The 15,634-nt window shown below is 40.3% G+C and overlaps 1 protein-coding gene across 2 annotated transcripts in view; it reads right to left on the bottom strand.

Moving 5' to 3' along the window:
- Positions 1–643: 643 nt before the first annotated feature.
- The window catches only part of foxo3b (forkhead box O3b), a 51,193-nt gene continuing 36,202 nt past the window's right edge, over positions 644–15,634 (bottom strand). The window contains exons 2-3 of one of the 2 annotated variants that reach the window (XM_024291203.2): positions 3,535–5,006; positions 644–1,911 (exon numbers count right to left, since the gene is read on the bottom strand). In XM_024291203.2, coding sequence (XP_024146971.1) covers positions 3,561–5,006 — 1,446 coding nt within the window. In that variant the 3' untranslated portion in view covers positions 644–1,911; positions 3,535–3,560. The remainder of the gene's footprint in view (positions 1,912–3,534; positions 5,007–15,634) is intronic. The other variant, XM_024291204.2, reaches the window with a different exon arrangement.

Here is a 15,634-nt window from a genome sequence, read left to right as displayed (position 1 = left end):
AAAAGGTTCCTAATTTACAACTTCTGTGGAGGGACGGAACCGCTTTTGCCTTGGCCTCAAAAAGTACTCAAAACTGTACACTATTATACAAAAGCAGTGAATACACTTCATGTCACGACCCAAGGGTTTCCAGATGCTACAACAACGGCGACCATCACCGTTTAAAAAAAATCAAAAACAAATCGCTGGTAACAGTGTTCTCTCCTACCCGGCGTGTAACGTTGTTCAATGTTTTCTTCAACTTCAGAGGTATCACAAAAAAAACTCAGGGTCAAGTACTACGTGAGTATATAAGGACATACAACAAGTATATATGCATTCTCAAACAACTCTTAATGCATAAATGCAGACATGCATACAGTCGACTGTGCTGTATGCACTGTGAGGGATTACACATCCTGTGAGAGCTGAAATGAACTCTACAGAAAGAAATCGGGAGCACCAGGCGTGTCCACAAGGGGATTTATGAGTCTAAAAAGCTATGAGAGAAAAAACCTAAAATAATAGTAGACATGCGTGTAAGAATAATCCTGATCCTCCTCATCTCGTTAGCCAAAAAGTTCACAGGTTACAAGTTCACAAGCACAAAGTATTATTAGGCTTTATTATCAAGAATGGTATATGGTATACCTTTTGAATGTTACAGAATATTTTTTTTTTTTTTAAACGAGAAGCCTCCCTTCCCCCTCCCCCCCTGAGTGATTCTGTATATGCTTAACAAGCCTCATAACAAGAAGAGCCAAACGCAGATCCCTGCTGTATTTTTATTTTTTTTTCTATCTGCGTTTGTGTAATAACGTGTGTGCATGTGTGATTTGGCTGCCAGCATATCCTACTGTTTGTTTCAAGTAATTTGGCAATATACAGAAATAGCTTATTGTTTTACAAGAGAAACGAATGGCTTCTAGAGGAATGAGCCGTCAAAAAAAGAAAAAAAAAAACAAAAAAAAAACGACCCCCGCTCTCATCCCTCCGTCGTCTTACGACTTTTGCCGCGCTACATGTGGCTCTGACGAGCACGGCTTTCTCTCAGGACTGGATTAAAAACACTGTTTATATAGCACCTGTTGGCGTGAAAAAGCTCACAACCCAAGAAAACAGGTATTGATTTTGGCTACATGGTAAATGACCCCAACATAACTAAAAAAAAAACGATTATTCTCCTTCTTTTTGTACACTTTAATGTACAGATGTGTTGCAATATTCGGTTATTCGTCATAAAAGCCTCTGTGTGCTGCTGGTAGTTTAAATTCAAGCAATATACAAGGAGAAAACAGTAAGTGCATGGCGTAAAATGAGGAATTTTTTTACTTTTTTGAGGTTTGCAAAGTGTCAGTGTTGTCCGCTTTCGTGTATGCAAGTGTATCCTTTTTCGTCTCTTCATGTCACCAAAAATCTTTTTATACAGACAGGTATGATCCAGAAAAAACAGAAAACCCCCAAAAAAGCAAACACTGAACATTTAAAAATCACAAACAACAGAAGGATTTTTTGTCTTTTTCATCATTAACACACTCAAGGTAACCACTGGATCAGATGTACATAAAATCTTGACTTTTGTCTCCTTTTCACCTTCAGCTGAAGAAACAGCGTCCGTCTTTGCTCCTTGAAGTTCTGAGATTTTACTTTACATCGACAGGCCAAATGTCAAAAAGAAAGTTGCATAATTCTTTTTTTTTGTGGGTTTTCTTGTGATTGTTTCGTCTAGCTTCGTGATGTTGTTTCAAAGGACGGTTCGAGGGATCGTGCAGCACCTCGGATCGTTCGTGACTGACCAGAACGGGAGCGAAGGTAAAGCTCGTGAGAGGAAGTCTTCGTCTGTAAACACAGGGTTTGTATTTTACATTGTGCTGATGGCAGGTTTGGCAAAAGGATGCTGTCTGATCTTCTCACGGACCAAACGGGTGAAACCTGGAGAGATAAAGAAAAACAAAATCATCTTCCTGAGCATGAAACAAGCCTTCAAGTGTTTTAAAGTTTATACTTTTCAATGCAGAAACTTAAAGGTGCATTCACATCGAATTATAGTCGAGCGGCGGAGGCGGCCAGTTTGGCGGTCTGAAATCCTGCGACGCGATTTAAGGGACAGGTATGGCACAAAGGTCTGGCAGCAACTCGATTTGAGCGTCGAGACGCGAATCGGTCAGCACGGCCAAAATTTATATATTTGACGTTTGACAGGTCGCTACATCGCATCTGCCTATCAGGAACTCAGCTATGGGCACGTGACATTTTTAGTGGCTTTTCACTCCCGCAGCGGAGCTCACTCACTCGATATGATGGCTGCACCTCATCATATACCGGGTGTGTATTAATATATACTATATATATATATATATATATATATATATATATATATATATATATATATATATATATATATATATGTGTGTCTAAGTGTGTATATACATTTTTATATATCTATATATTTATATATATATATATATCTATCTATCTACCTATATATATATATATGTCTAAGTGTGTCTATATACATTTACATATATCTATCTATCTATGTATCTATCTACCTATACATATATATATGTCTAAGTGTGTGTATGTACATTTACATATATCTATATCTATCTATCTATCTATATATTTATATATATATATATGTGTGTGTGTCTAAGTGTGTGTATATACATTTACATATATTTATATCTATCTATCTATTTATCTATCTATCTATATATATATATATATATATATATATATATATGTCTAAGTGTGTGTATATACATTTACATATATCTATATCTATCTATCTATCTATCTATTTATCTATATCTATCTATGTACCTACACATATATATATAGATATATATAGATAGATATATCTATATATACATCGCACTCCGTCCCACTCCGTCTCCTGGGCTCGAGAAACGCATGCTTCTGGATAACACTGCTGCATGACTAGGCTCCGATCCCTCTGTTGGGACTGCGGACCCAGCTACAGGTGGTTTGGCGGGAGGGTTGGGTTAGTATCTCCGTCAATAAAAGCTGCTACAGGGAGGAGCGGGGACCTGGGATGCAAACACTCTTCAATGGAAGGCACTGCCGACTGCGTTTAGTCTAGTTAAACACACATGTGCTGTGACCTTTGGATGTACGATTGGCCGTACTGCATGTCAATCAAGTGTAATGCTCATGGCGAGGATGGTGATTTGCTTAGGGCAATTTAAATATATATATATATATATTTTTTGGTTTTTCATTTTTGATGCCCCGCAATCTACCTACACATCCACTCCAATCGACTGACGTAATGGACATCCTTGTACTAGACAGTCAGCCTTCAAGCTCAGCCACAGAAACACAGTGGAAGTGGCTGTCATACAGACCCAGCCCCTGTACCGGGAAAATCTTTAATAATATCAATATAAACTCCAACCTGAGGCATTTTTGACAGGCGACTACCAGCGTATGTTTCGTGCGACGAAAGAGGGGCGGGGCTCTCGAATTTGTTGCGCGAATGCCGTTCGGTGTGAATGCACCTTTACACCAGGATGTGACGTGATCACTCACATCATACCAAATCTGCTGCTCCATTCTCAGCCGGGTACCCAGCTCTGAGAGCTCTGCTTGGTGCTCGTGAAGTTGCTGACTCCGTTCATGTTCATCAGAGAGTCAAAGTTAAAATCCAGGCCGTCCGCGTCCATCAGGTCATTTCGGATGATGGAGTCCATGTCACACTCCAGGCTGCCATTGAATATGTCCAGGTCCAGGTCTGTGGGGAAGCGGTCCTGAGAAACCCCTCCTCCGCTGCTGCTGCTGATGGTACCGTTGAGAAAGATGGAGGGGTCGATCTGCATGGTGGACGAACCATTCCCTCCCAACGGTGAGAGCAGGAGCTGCTGCTTAGCGTTAGCCAGTGTGTTAGCCTCGTTGGCTAGGTTCAGACCACCATTTATTGACCTCACGGAGCTCTGGTTTTGGTTGTTAGTTTGTAACACGTCCCTCTGACTGCCTTGAATACCTCCGCCGGTCCCAAACGTCATCACAGGATCATTGCGGAGGATCAGGCCTCGGCGCGAGTTTTGGGAATTGACGGCAGCTGAGCTGGCTTGCGACATCAAAGGGTCAGACTGGGTCATCATCACATCACTGTGGTTGTGACTACCAGAGTTAAGCAGGTCTTGCAGAGTTTTGGTGCCAAAGCCGGACATGCTGATGCTGGTGAAAGACGTTTGTTTGTTCTCCTGGATGGTCTGCATCGGGGAAGAGCGCAGGGACCCTATTGCTTGGGAGCCAAAGATGGAGTTACTGAAACCATTATTTCCACCATTAGAGGAAGAGTTGGAGGATGGACAGGACGTGGAGGAAGGTAAGCTTATTCCATTGGGTTTGGACCCAAAAGTGAAGCCATTTTGGAGGTTCTGGCTGGTGGAGGGTGGTACCAACTTGATGTTGTCGAGCAAGTCATCCATCAGTTCATCTGTGATTCCATCGTTCAAGTTCATCGTACCCGTCAGGTCTGCCAGGCGAGGCAGCTCAGCCGGCGCTGCTTTCCCGTTGGACATGGCATTCCCCGGAGACAGTGCCCTGCCAGGACTGGAGTAGATCATGGGCGAGAGAGGAGCCTCATCGTCCAGCACTTCGCCAAGTTCAGTGTTGGCCAAAATGGGCGAGAGGCGGCCACTAACAGTGCTGGCATTGGAGTTGGTGCGAGATCGGAAGTCTGTCCATCCAGAGTCCAGGTCCTCTGTGCTGTGGGATGTTGGACTACCAGGCCACCTGGAGAGACCTGAAGGACTGTCTCCGCCACCTTCACCTGCCGCGGCAGCGGCCGCCTGTAGAGCAGCTTTCTTCTTAGCAGCACGACCGCGGGCCGACTTGGTGTACTTGTTGCTATTGTCCATGGAGACGGCACGACGTCTCGGAGCCTTGCCGCCTTTTCCTCCTTCTGGATTGATCATCCACCAGGAACTCTTTCCTGTCCCTTCATTCTGGACACGAATGAACCGGCTGTGGAGGGAAAGGTTGTGGCGGATGGAGTTCTGCAAAACAAAGTAGAAAAAGAGACAAAAACTAGAATCAATAAACACATTTTTGTAGACAAATAAATCGATTTAGCAGCTAGTTAAACACCTATCAACAAAGCAAAAGCTTGTTCCCCTAAATGAGTACTAGTATTTAGCACCAATGTCCGTATTATCCCTTCTAAAGCTTTCGTGCTATGGATATGAAGAGGAAAAAGACAGTGGGCTGTAATCACACATTTTTTCTGTGTCAAAAGACACAAACAGAGTCATTGTAAACCAGATTGAGCGCCTTTTGTGTTTGAATTTCGTCTGGTTTGTGCTGATCAACTCCATGTCGATTCATTATGAGAGTCTGAGAGGTTCATTGTGGAACTGCTACAAAAGTTATATTCACAATGCAGATGTATGCACACATTAAAAAAGAAACACACAGTTGGATCACTTGTACAACTGCAGATGTTGTTTACGCCCAGATATCAGATGGGCATTTGTTCATTCTTGATATTCGTTGTGTTGCAAATGTGTACACGTTTCCCCAACTCAAGAGTTGTGGAAAACTTTTTTGTTACATTTGTAGATTTCTATGGTTGTTTATTTGATCTCCGTCTTGGTAAAAGCAATAAAACATGATCAAATGAAGGAATTGGATTGGATTAAATCCACGTCTTCCAAAAGTCTCCTTGAGGTCTGGACGATTCTTTTCTCTTTTTCCCTTTTCCCCTCCCCTCTTCCGCACTTTCTGTTGTTTCACAAACACATAGCTCTTTTGGCTCCGCAAGGACTCTGGGGCCACACTATACCCTCTCATATAAACAAGCCAACCACCATGCACAATACATGAGCATTTTTTCTGTCTGTTTTCCCCTGTCTAGTGTATTTTTACTCGCTAAAAGACAGCAGATTTCTGGGTTCGACTACAAGGTTGCTATTTTGTTTTGCGTGAAGGACTGCCATCACTTCTGTCCAACAGTTTACAGACGAACGGGTCGGCTATGTTATTCTGGTAAGTTTAATCACAGGGATTAAGTTACATTTACTTATACACATCACCGGAATAAAGGCTGAGAAAGACAACTTTAGAACTTGTGCTCCAATTTAAAAGTTGCTTCTGATGGATCGTGCACAGAAAGTTCTGTACCATAAGTAGGGTTGACATGATTAGTCAACTAATCGGCGAGTGATCGACTATTAAAATAATCGGCGACTAATTTAATAGTCGATTAGTCATTACTTTATTTTATATGAAGTCAGCTTAGTGAGCACTCACACTATAGAGATTCTTTCCTGTATGTTTTTCGGCGATTTCAACAATCCTGGTATCAAAATGTTCAGCTTGTTCAGGACATTATAACTTGTATTTTTGGTATTCTTAAACTTCATAGTTTTGGAAATATTGAGCAAAATATGCCCCATAGGAAATGAATGAGAAAGTCTTCAAATTTCAAGTTTAGCAACAAGCCTTTAAATATATTTATGGGCTACGTTTTCATCTTTTATAGTAATTAAAAAGAAATTTGGAGTTCAGCTAATATTTTAGCAACATGCTAACATTTTTTGGCTAATTTGTTATCTTCTGAGGTTTTATAGGCTAATTTAGTACTTAGCTTCTATTTTAGCAACAGGCTAACTTTTTTTGACTAATTTAGTTTACTAAGGAATTTTAGGCTATTTTGGAGCCTAGCTAGTATTTAAGTAGTGTATTAGCTTTTTGGCTAATTTGGCATCTCATGAAGTTTTTTATGCTAATTTGAAGTTTAGCTAATATTTTAGCAACATTCAAACATTTTTGGCTAAATTGTTATCTATTGAAGTTTTATAGGCCAATTTAATGTTTAGCTAATATATTAGCAGTAGGTTAACATTTTTGACTAATTTAGTTTACTGAGAAATGTAAGGCTATTTTGGAGTTTAGCTAGTATTTAAGCAGCGAGCGAACGTTTTTGGCTAATTTGGTGCCTATTTAGGTTTTTTATGCTAATCTGGAGTTTAGCTAATATTTTAGCAACATTCAAAAAATTTTGGCTAATTTGTTATCTACTGAAGTTTTATAGGCCAACTTAGTGTTTATCTAATATATTAGCAACAGGCCAACATTTTTGACTAATTTAGTTTACTGAGAAATTTAAGGCTACTTTGAAGTTTAGCTAGTATTTAAGCAGCGAGCTAGCTTTTTTTTGGCTAATTTGACATCTACTAAGGTTTTTTGGGCTAATTTGGAGTATAGCTCATATTTAAGCAAAACACTAAATATTTTTGCAAAATTGGCATGTATTATTAATTTTTAAGCAATTTTCCTGCAACTTTTTCAGAAATTTAGGTCAACTTTTGCACTTAGGTCTTTTAGCAAAAAGCATTATCACAGGTAATGCAACTTTTCTTGTTTAATCTTATAATACCAGAAACTAATGAAGGACAGATGAGGCACAATTCATTAAGTTTAATAAACTATCATCTTTATTGTCTTTATTTCTAGTGAGTTTAAAGCTAATGATGGTTAAGATGTGTACTTTACATCCACTATGCACATGATTCGATTAGTCAACTAATCAGAAAAAATAATCGGTGATCAGTTGGCTATTAAAATAATCGTTTGTTGCAGCACTAACCATAAGACAAAACACCGGAAAGGCCAGTGTTTACCCTTTGCATGCATCTCTTGAGGCATGACGCTATGCTGTTTTATTATCAAACTTGTTAAAGACATCCAAATGCTTGGTCAAACTGCATCCAGCTGCTAGGAAAAGCAGGCGGCAGAAAATAGATCTAGTTGGGGAATAAAATCTTGCTGGGAAGAATGAGAGGAGAACGAGTGGAATGTGAGTTTCCTCTCTCCCGCTCTAACCTGCCAGACCCCAAAGCATTCACAAATCCATTTATTCCTCCAGTCAGCCCTCATCTCTCCCAGCAAAGCCACTTGTTTAACGTTTCCCCTTTGCCTTGCCGCTCCTCGCATCCTTCAAATGTCAAGTGAGACGTTTCGTAAGCGAACGCGATGAAGCAGCAATGAAAAGGAAACAGGACATCTGCACCCGGAGCCTCGACAGTGATGGAGCGAGAGGGGAAAAATTGAGTGCCAAATGAAAGCGAGAGTGACGGATGGTGAGAAGACGATGGAAGAAAAAAAGAACATTTCAGGAGGCCATGTGATGGACAGTATGTCTCCAGCACCAGATCCTCCCACATAGTCCTCCTTGAAAACTTAATTTCAAATCAAAAAGGAGTACATAATTTAAGCATAGAATTACAGAATGTGCTTTTTTGTGTGTACACTGCACTTCATGACGTCAGCAGATCGTGTTTGCTCACTACTGTATCTCCTCTTGGGTATTCTCAAAAGCCCATTAATAAAAACAGCAACAGTGCTGATTCATAACACCAAGAGAGTTAAATAACAACACAAACACAAGACGCACCGATACAGACAGTCAGAAAAAAAAGGATAACTTGATTTCTTTCCTTCCTTCTTAATTTTCCTTAATGGTTTGATGAGAGGATGAACTTCAAACCAAAATGAATGAAAGAGTGTGTCCGTTCGGATTGATACACCTCATATCTTCGCTTAAACTCAACAAAGACTGACAATAGGGACACCTGTCGCCTGGCAACCGAGCTGCGATAACACTACCCACTGAGAACATGAGAACACGCTCCTTTAGTGACATTTCTGGAAATGTTCTGTCCTGTACCGGGGAACAAAATAAGCCGAGCATCAATGTGCAGATGCTTTTGGAAAAGTGAGTAAATCTCTGTAAATCTTCAGTAGGGCGATCGCCATTTTTTCAGGGTTTCCAAATCTACAACTCCAAAACTTCCCAGAGGTCTCTACAAAAGACTAATGTGCAATGGCAAATATAGACCACAATGCATTGCATTTGAACATTAAATTACTTTTTTTTATAGATCATCCAAGTCTTCATCATTAGAGCTCAGTAGAAAGATTAATAGAGTTCGTAAAATGTTTCATATTTAATAGGATTTTACTCATATTTTCTGTTTAAAGTCTCACTCTGATCAATATTTTGACCCATTTTAGAAGTATTTACAATGTCCTTTTAAATATCATTATGCCATTTTTAGCCAAAATAAAAAAAAAAAAAGAAAAGTGTGGTTTTCTAGCTAGAGCAACCCCGCCACCCTTCCCCTCCCCGATGCTGAGAGATTGTGCCGTACTTTCGAGCTATTTTTTTGCTGCTTTTTTTTCGTTTGCTCCTCATTCACAACAATTTAAAAAAAAAATACTCAAAAATGTTATTTTAAGCTTAATTATTTTATTATGTGTCCGCTATCATCCAAAAAATGCCACAAGAACATGTAAAAAACTAAAAAAATTGGATTTTTTTCCTAAAAATCAGACTGTATCTTCATAGAACGCATGTCTTATTAAATTAATATATAGTCCAACTCTATTTTATAGTCTTTTAAGGGTTCGAAAGTGGGGAATCTTTGATAAAAATCATAATTATATTTATTTTTTGACACAAAATTTCTCCACTTTCTATTTCTCCTTTGGAAATTTTACCCTTTTTCACCTCCGATGACATTAAATCCACGTGACATTCCTTTGTGATGAGCGATTAATCATCCTTAACAAATGTGGTTAGTCACCCAAAAGCACCTGCTTTCTATAAATAGCTTTTTCTATAAGGCTGACTGAAACAGTTTGACAGCTTGAAGACAAAAAAAAAAAAAAATCTAAAACTTGTTTCTTTACACAAAACTACCAGATGTGCACTTCTTAACTGCCATTTCATTAATTTCATTACTGTGCAAGTTAACAAGATGAAATGAGGCCTCTGATAGTGAAAACAGTCTGAACTGTCAGCTGCTCACATAACTGGTTTTCCAGGTTTGTCTGTGATGTTTTATGAGGAGCGTTGGCTCAAAGTCGCCTGACGAAGCATAACTTGTTTCATGAAGTAGGCCTGCTCACGCATGTGTGTGTGTTTGTGCACGTCTGCAGCAGCTGCACAGAAACACAGGGCTCTTTTTGTCCATCTGCAAAATGTGGGAACAATTAATCCCTGTCAGCAGCCACGCAAGGAATCTCCTTCCCGCCTCTTTCCATGTCTCTGATATTTCTGGGTGTGCAGTCAAACTCCCAATATCTTCTTTCATGAGCTGCTGAATGTGGAGCGCACATTTTATACATATTTTTAGAAGTCAAGGAAGAAGATAAAAATGCAGAAATGAAACTCCTGGAAAAAAAAAAAAACTATGTGAAGAATCCTGATTGGTTCAGATGAATTGTGCGACTGAATTGGGTTCATGTAGCCAGGCAGTGCAGAGATAGGGCGTGTCTACATGGTGTTGCAAGTGTATTTCATCATCCAGCCGCACATATCTGAACTCCAACACATGAACTGGGTCCGTTTCACTTTGACATGTTCCTGTACTTCATGTTCTTCAGGGAAATTCCTACCTGTTAATTAAAGCCTGGCGTGAAGGGAGGGGAGACACAGGTATTTATTGTTTTATTCTGCAGGAAGAGCTGTGTCAAAGGGTTAAGGTCTCATGCAGCTGGAGACAGCGAGGGGTCAAAGGTCAAAGAGGTTTGGGTTGGAGTAGCTCCGCCCCCTTAACACACAAACGGCACCACCTTAGCTCCCCTTCGGCGGCAGTCCGTGACCTGAGCCCCACAACCACCCACTGGCACAGAGTGCACGTGTGTGATTCTTGGCTGAAGATAGACGCACTTTTTCAACCATTATGTAAACCAGCACTAATCTGAGTCTAATGTCAACAGTGCTGCTGCCGGGTCAAGCAGACAATTAGCACAGTGTCACTTGTGATTTGGAATAAGGGGCGGAAAGGACCTAAAATCGTTTTATCCCAAAATTATAATAAAAAAAAAACACAAATAAAAATAAAACTACCATGATCTATTGTAAAAGCATTCCCATTGGTCTTTTAATTACGATTATACCATTTTTTAAAGAAAAGGTCATATCTCTGCACTACAGTAGTAGGTTAATAGTAGTTGTGGGCGACAACATTGTCGTGAAGCAACTCCGCCCTCTGAGAACATCACAAACAAGCTATTTTTCAACTATTTTATTGTCTGCTCTTGATTCACTAGGATTTGCATAGAGAAATACTCAGAAAATGCCATAAGAACATCTTAAAACATGCCAAAAACACATAAAAAGAGTTTATATTCAGACAAAAAGACCTTAAAGAAACGGTTTATTTCTAATCCTATGCACTTATCTTAGTCTTTATAAACAAAGTCTGAGGCCATGGGTCTTAACTGGAGAAAGACTGCTCCTGCCCTAGGTGGAGGAGTTTAAGTATCTCGGGGTCTTGCTTAGTAGTGAGGGAAGATCGACAGGCAGATTGGAGCGGCGTCCGGCGTTTTGCGGTTGCTGCACCGGTCCATTGTGGTTAAGAGAGAGCTGAGCCAGAAAGCAAAGCTCTCAATTTGCCAGTCGATCTTCGTTCCAGTGTTCACCTATGGTCATGAGCTCTGGGTCGTGACCGAAAGAGCAAGGTCCCTAATGCAAGCGGCGTAAATGAGCTTCCTCCGTAGGGTACCTGGGCGCTCCCTTATAGGAATCACCCTCAGAGTGCTCGGAGTAGAGCTGCAAACTCCTCTACATCAAGAGAATCCAGTTGAAGTGGCTCGGGGATCTGGTCCAGATGCCTCCTGGACACCTCATCCTGGATTCTTCCCTGAGGAGGTGTTCCGGGCACTGGGCGGAAGACCGGGTAATGCCTCGGGGAGGAAGTGGACAGGGAGACGGAAGTCTGGGCATCTTCGCTCACACTGCTGCCTCCATGACCCGGTCCGGGATTAGCATAAGAAGATGTTTGGATGGACTTTATAAAACTTTATAAAGATTAATGGCAGACCTGGCTTAAGTCTAGGGGCAAAACCAGAAATTGGACCAATACCAAAAAAAAAACTGGACACCAGTGAGAAAAGGAAACAAGGGAAACAAACAAACTGTGTCCTGAAAACCAAAGGGGAAAACCAATTATTATGCTGGTTAAAACAAAAAGGCAAATTGGAACCTTGTTCTAATATAAAATAAGTCAGGGAGACTGCTGATCCAGCCATGTCGACCATCGGAGTCAGGAGCTCCCATAAAGGCTACTTTACCATTACTACCTAAGGAAAACAAACAAACAAAGCCGACAAACTAAGACTACCAAGGTCCAACCCCAAACTAAAATAACAAAACCTAGCAGTATAAGACTGCTGAGAACAAGGAAGGCAAAAGAACAAAACAAGCCAGCACCAACAAAAACCCAACAAGCTCCACAGGCTGCCTCTGACTTAAATACCTGGTAGGTGCTGATTGAAATCATTTGCCCCACCTGCCAGATGAGCAGAATGGCAAAACACATGTTGAAAGTGGCACCACAGCACATAACTATGAACATAGTCGACCTAAGGCTAAGCTAGGTTGGCTTACAGATGGATACCGTGACAAAATAAGCTAAAAATGACAGTTTGCGTGATTTTTTACAATTAGCACAAGTGTTTATCCAAAACATCTTACTCAAGTGCAACGAGGGTTAAGCGTCTTGCCCAAGGGCATATCAATTCTGAGCGCTGACAAATGAATGAGTGATCCGCAGAGGGCAGCTGCCCCAGCAGACAAGCAAATGTGATGCAAGCGTTGACTTTTCTGCATCAAAATATGTGAGCTCAAAAGTGTGAGAACCCGACTTCTCTCAAGCTGCTCTGCTTTTGCTGCCAGTTTTGGGTCAGTCAGTTGGGAAAAAAGCAGCAAGTGTGGGGCAATCTCATTATAAGTATAATCAAAAAAAACTTTGGGGTGTCAGCAGCTTCCTATGCGTGATCTTGTGAGGGAATATATAATTCTGGCCTGAGGCAAAGGTGCGGACAACACGCTGGTCTTGACACGTATAAAACCCCTTATAAATAAACAGCGTGGCTGGTCTGTGCTAACACTGCTGAGAGAGGATGGTTATTTATACTTCAGCGGTACAAAAACACACACACTCAAGACTAACTTGCGCAAACACGCACACTGGATCCAGGTTCCAGCTGCCCCGAGCCCTGGACTGCAGACAGAACATTCCATTCTCTTCAATCATGTGTGCATTTCCCGGCCAGCGGCTGGGAGCTGTGCTTATATGAAGGGCTGGAAAGGAATCTGGAACCCCGCTGTTCCGTCTTTAGCTTGTATTCCTGCTGTAAAACTTTCCAAGAATACCAAGAATTGTGCTCCCATGATGCTTTGGGCACAACTTTACTACTCTTTTTCAGTCTGTTTCTTTCTGTCTTTTTTTTTTGTTCCCTTTCTGACTTTGCCTGCATTTACCCTGTTGTGTAAGGCCACATGCTCAAAGAACTCCTTGTCTGCTCCTGTTTTTCCTCCAATCGCTTGGCCTGAGGTTGGGGGGATTGGCAGACCCATCCCACTCACGACAGCCAATCAGCGTCGGTCAGTCCAAAAGCATGCTAGTCATGCTACTCCCATAAATTTTCAGCAGGTCAGAGTGCTTTGATCGGGACTGGACTGGTCACCTTGATAAATGAACACATACAGGGTAAACTGTGTGATGTATATTAGCTTCAATATCCATGAAAAATAAGGATAAAGATTAGAGCTGCTATGTTGTGAGTGAGAGCCAACGAGACACATCACATGTTTGCGTTACATAACCCGAGGGGAACATTTTTATTGCCATCAATTCCCATTACAACTGCTATTATCACTGAGATCATGGCTCATTACTGACGCTCTCATGTGACGGGAGCTTTGCACATTTCCCTTCCAGGAGATTCTTCTCTTATCTATGATGTTCGCCTGGCAATGCTACAGAGCAAAAGATAACAAATTTTGCTCTCCGGAATGGCAGTAGTATTTTAAAAGTTTGTTTACTCATTTTCAAACTTCTCATGGTCAGTTATTTTGTGATACATGCAGTGTGGACACATCAACAACAGAAGAAACTGACCTAGAAAGAGGCTTCAAACCTCATTTTAACAAGAGTACTAAATTTTCTGGAGTAAAAGTCGCACCATAAAGCATAACAAAAAAGAAAAAACATTATATATGTATATTGTGCATATTCATATATGTATACATGCACAATATACATATATATATATAAAATATATAAATATATATATACTATATATATATATATATATATATATATACTGTGTATATATATATATATTGTATATAAAAAATAATTCTGTCAATAATTAATAATTAACTTGAGCCCGTCATATATATATATATATATATATATATATATATATATATATATATATAATTTGATTCCATACACCTCATAACCATCTTATCCAAGCATAAGGATGTTTTCTGCGCCTGTATTTAACACAATTACATGGCGCTTTCAACGACGTAGAAAGGCGTTTTGGACGCGCGGTTTGTATGCGATAAAACTCTACTTTTTACACCCCACTTGGGACATCTTCAGACTATGATAGTACAGACTAAACAGGCATTTTCTGACCATAAATATCACAGTTCGACAAGTCAGTGAATGCACCAGGACTGAAGTTACCGCCCTCATCGATTTTGATTGATTCTTTGTGTTAGCCCTGCTCCAACTTGCCACAATGGGGCCAAAAGTTTTGAAACTGTGTTTATAAACTAGATGTGGGAGAAGCTATCTATATCTATATCTATATAGATATATAGATATAGATATATATATTGATGTTGAGCGATGAAGTGTATTTGTCGGTAAACACGAAAGTATCATCAGCAAAGATTAGATTCTCTTCCATGTTTGTTTTGGACGCCGCTTCTTCTTCTGCGTTGCTGTCAGTATACACCCACACCTAATGGAAAATAACAAATTTATATATATATATATATATATATATATATATATATATATATATATATATATATATGTACATTATATATAGGCCTATTTGTGTTTAAATAAATTTGCTCCTGAGTCACCTACCAAAAACTGCGACTTATGCTCCGAAAAATACAGTAAACCCTCCCCCATTTCTTGAAAAAATCTCTTGGATGTATGTTTCCCAAATGTCCTCCACCAGCAATGAAAAGCTCCCCCACTGATGGTTATTAACGATTCTGCCTTCCGAACACATCGCTGCATGTATCATCGCGGGCCCGCTATTAATCATGGAGATTCCCCGCTTATCTTTAATGCTAGAGGTGCCCTCTTCTCCTCTCCTCTTTACCTCGCTCCGTCTCTTTCTCACAAGCAATTAACTTCAGACGTCATTAATCACTCGCTCCGAGAAAAAGCTTCGTGTGATCATTTCACGGTGAGCCCGTCTCATCTTTGTGCTTGGTTGTGTTTTACGCCTCGGTACACCTCTGTTTTCAGCCTCTTATGTGGACGTGGTTTCATGCTGCATAGCTCCTGTCACGGGCGTGCTCATACGCCGGGATAAGTACGATAATCATCCCCAGCAGACTTGCCCTCTGCTCTTTCTCTATTTTTAGACATCAGATGATAAAATGGTTTAAGTTCTTAAAAAAAGGCAGACTGCCAGCCACCAAAGCTTCGCCACAAAGTACCACAAAGTACCACAAAGCCAGAGCAGAGGATTGCAAATTCATCAGAAAGGCTTGAAACATCTGCAACCATGATAAATTACATTTTTTTCTTATCTTTTGAGCTTTTTTTTTTATATTGTACAGTGTTTTTGCAGA

This window comes from Oryzias melastigma, linkage group LG24 (genome assembly GCF_002922805.2).
Source record: "Oryzias melastigma strain HK-1 linkage group LG24, ASM292280v2, whole genome shotgun sequence".
NCBI classification, from domain to species: domain Eukaryota; kingdom Metazoa; phylum Chordata; class Actinopteri; order Beloniformes; family Adrianichthyidae; genus Oryzias; species Oryzias melastigma.
Note: the sequence above shows the minus strand (reverse complement) of the source record. Positions and strands in the feature narration are given on the sequence as shown.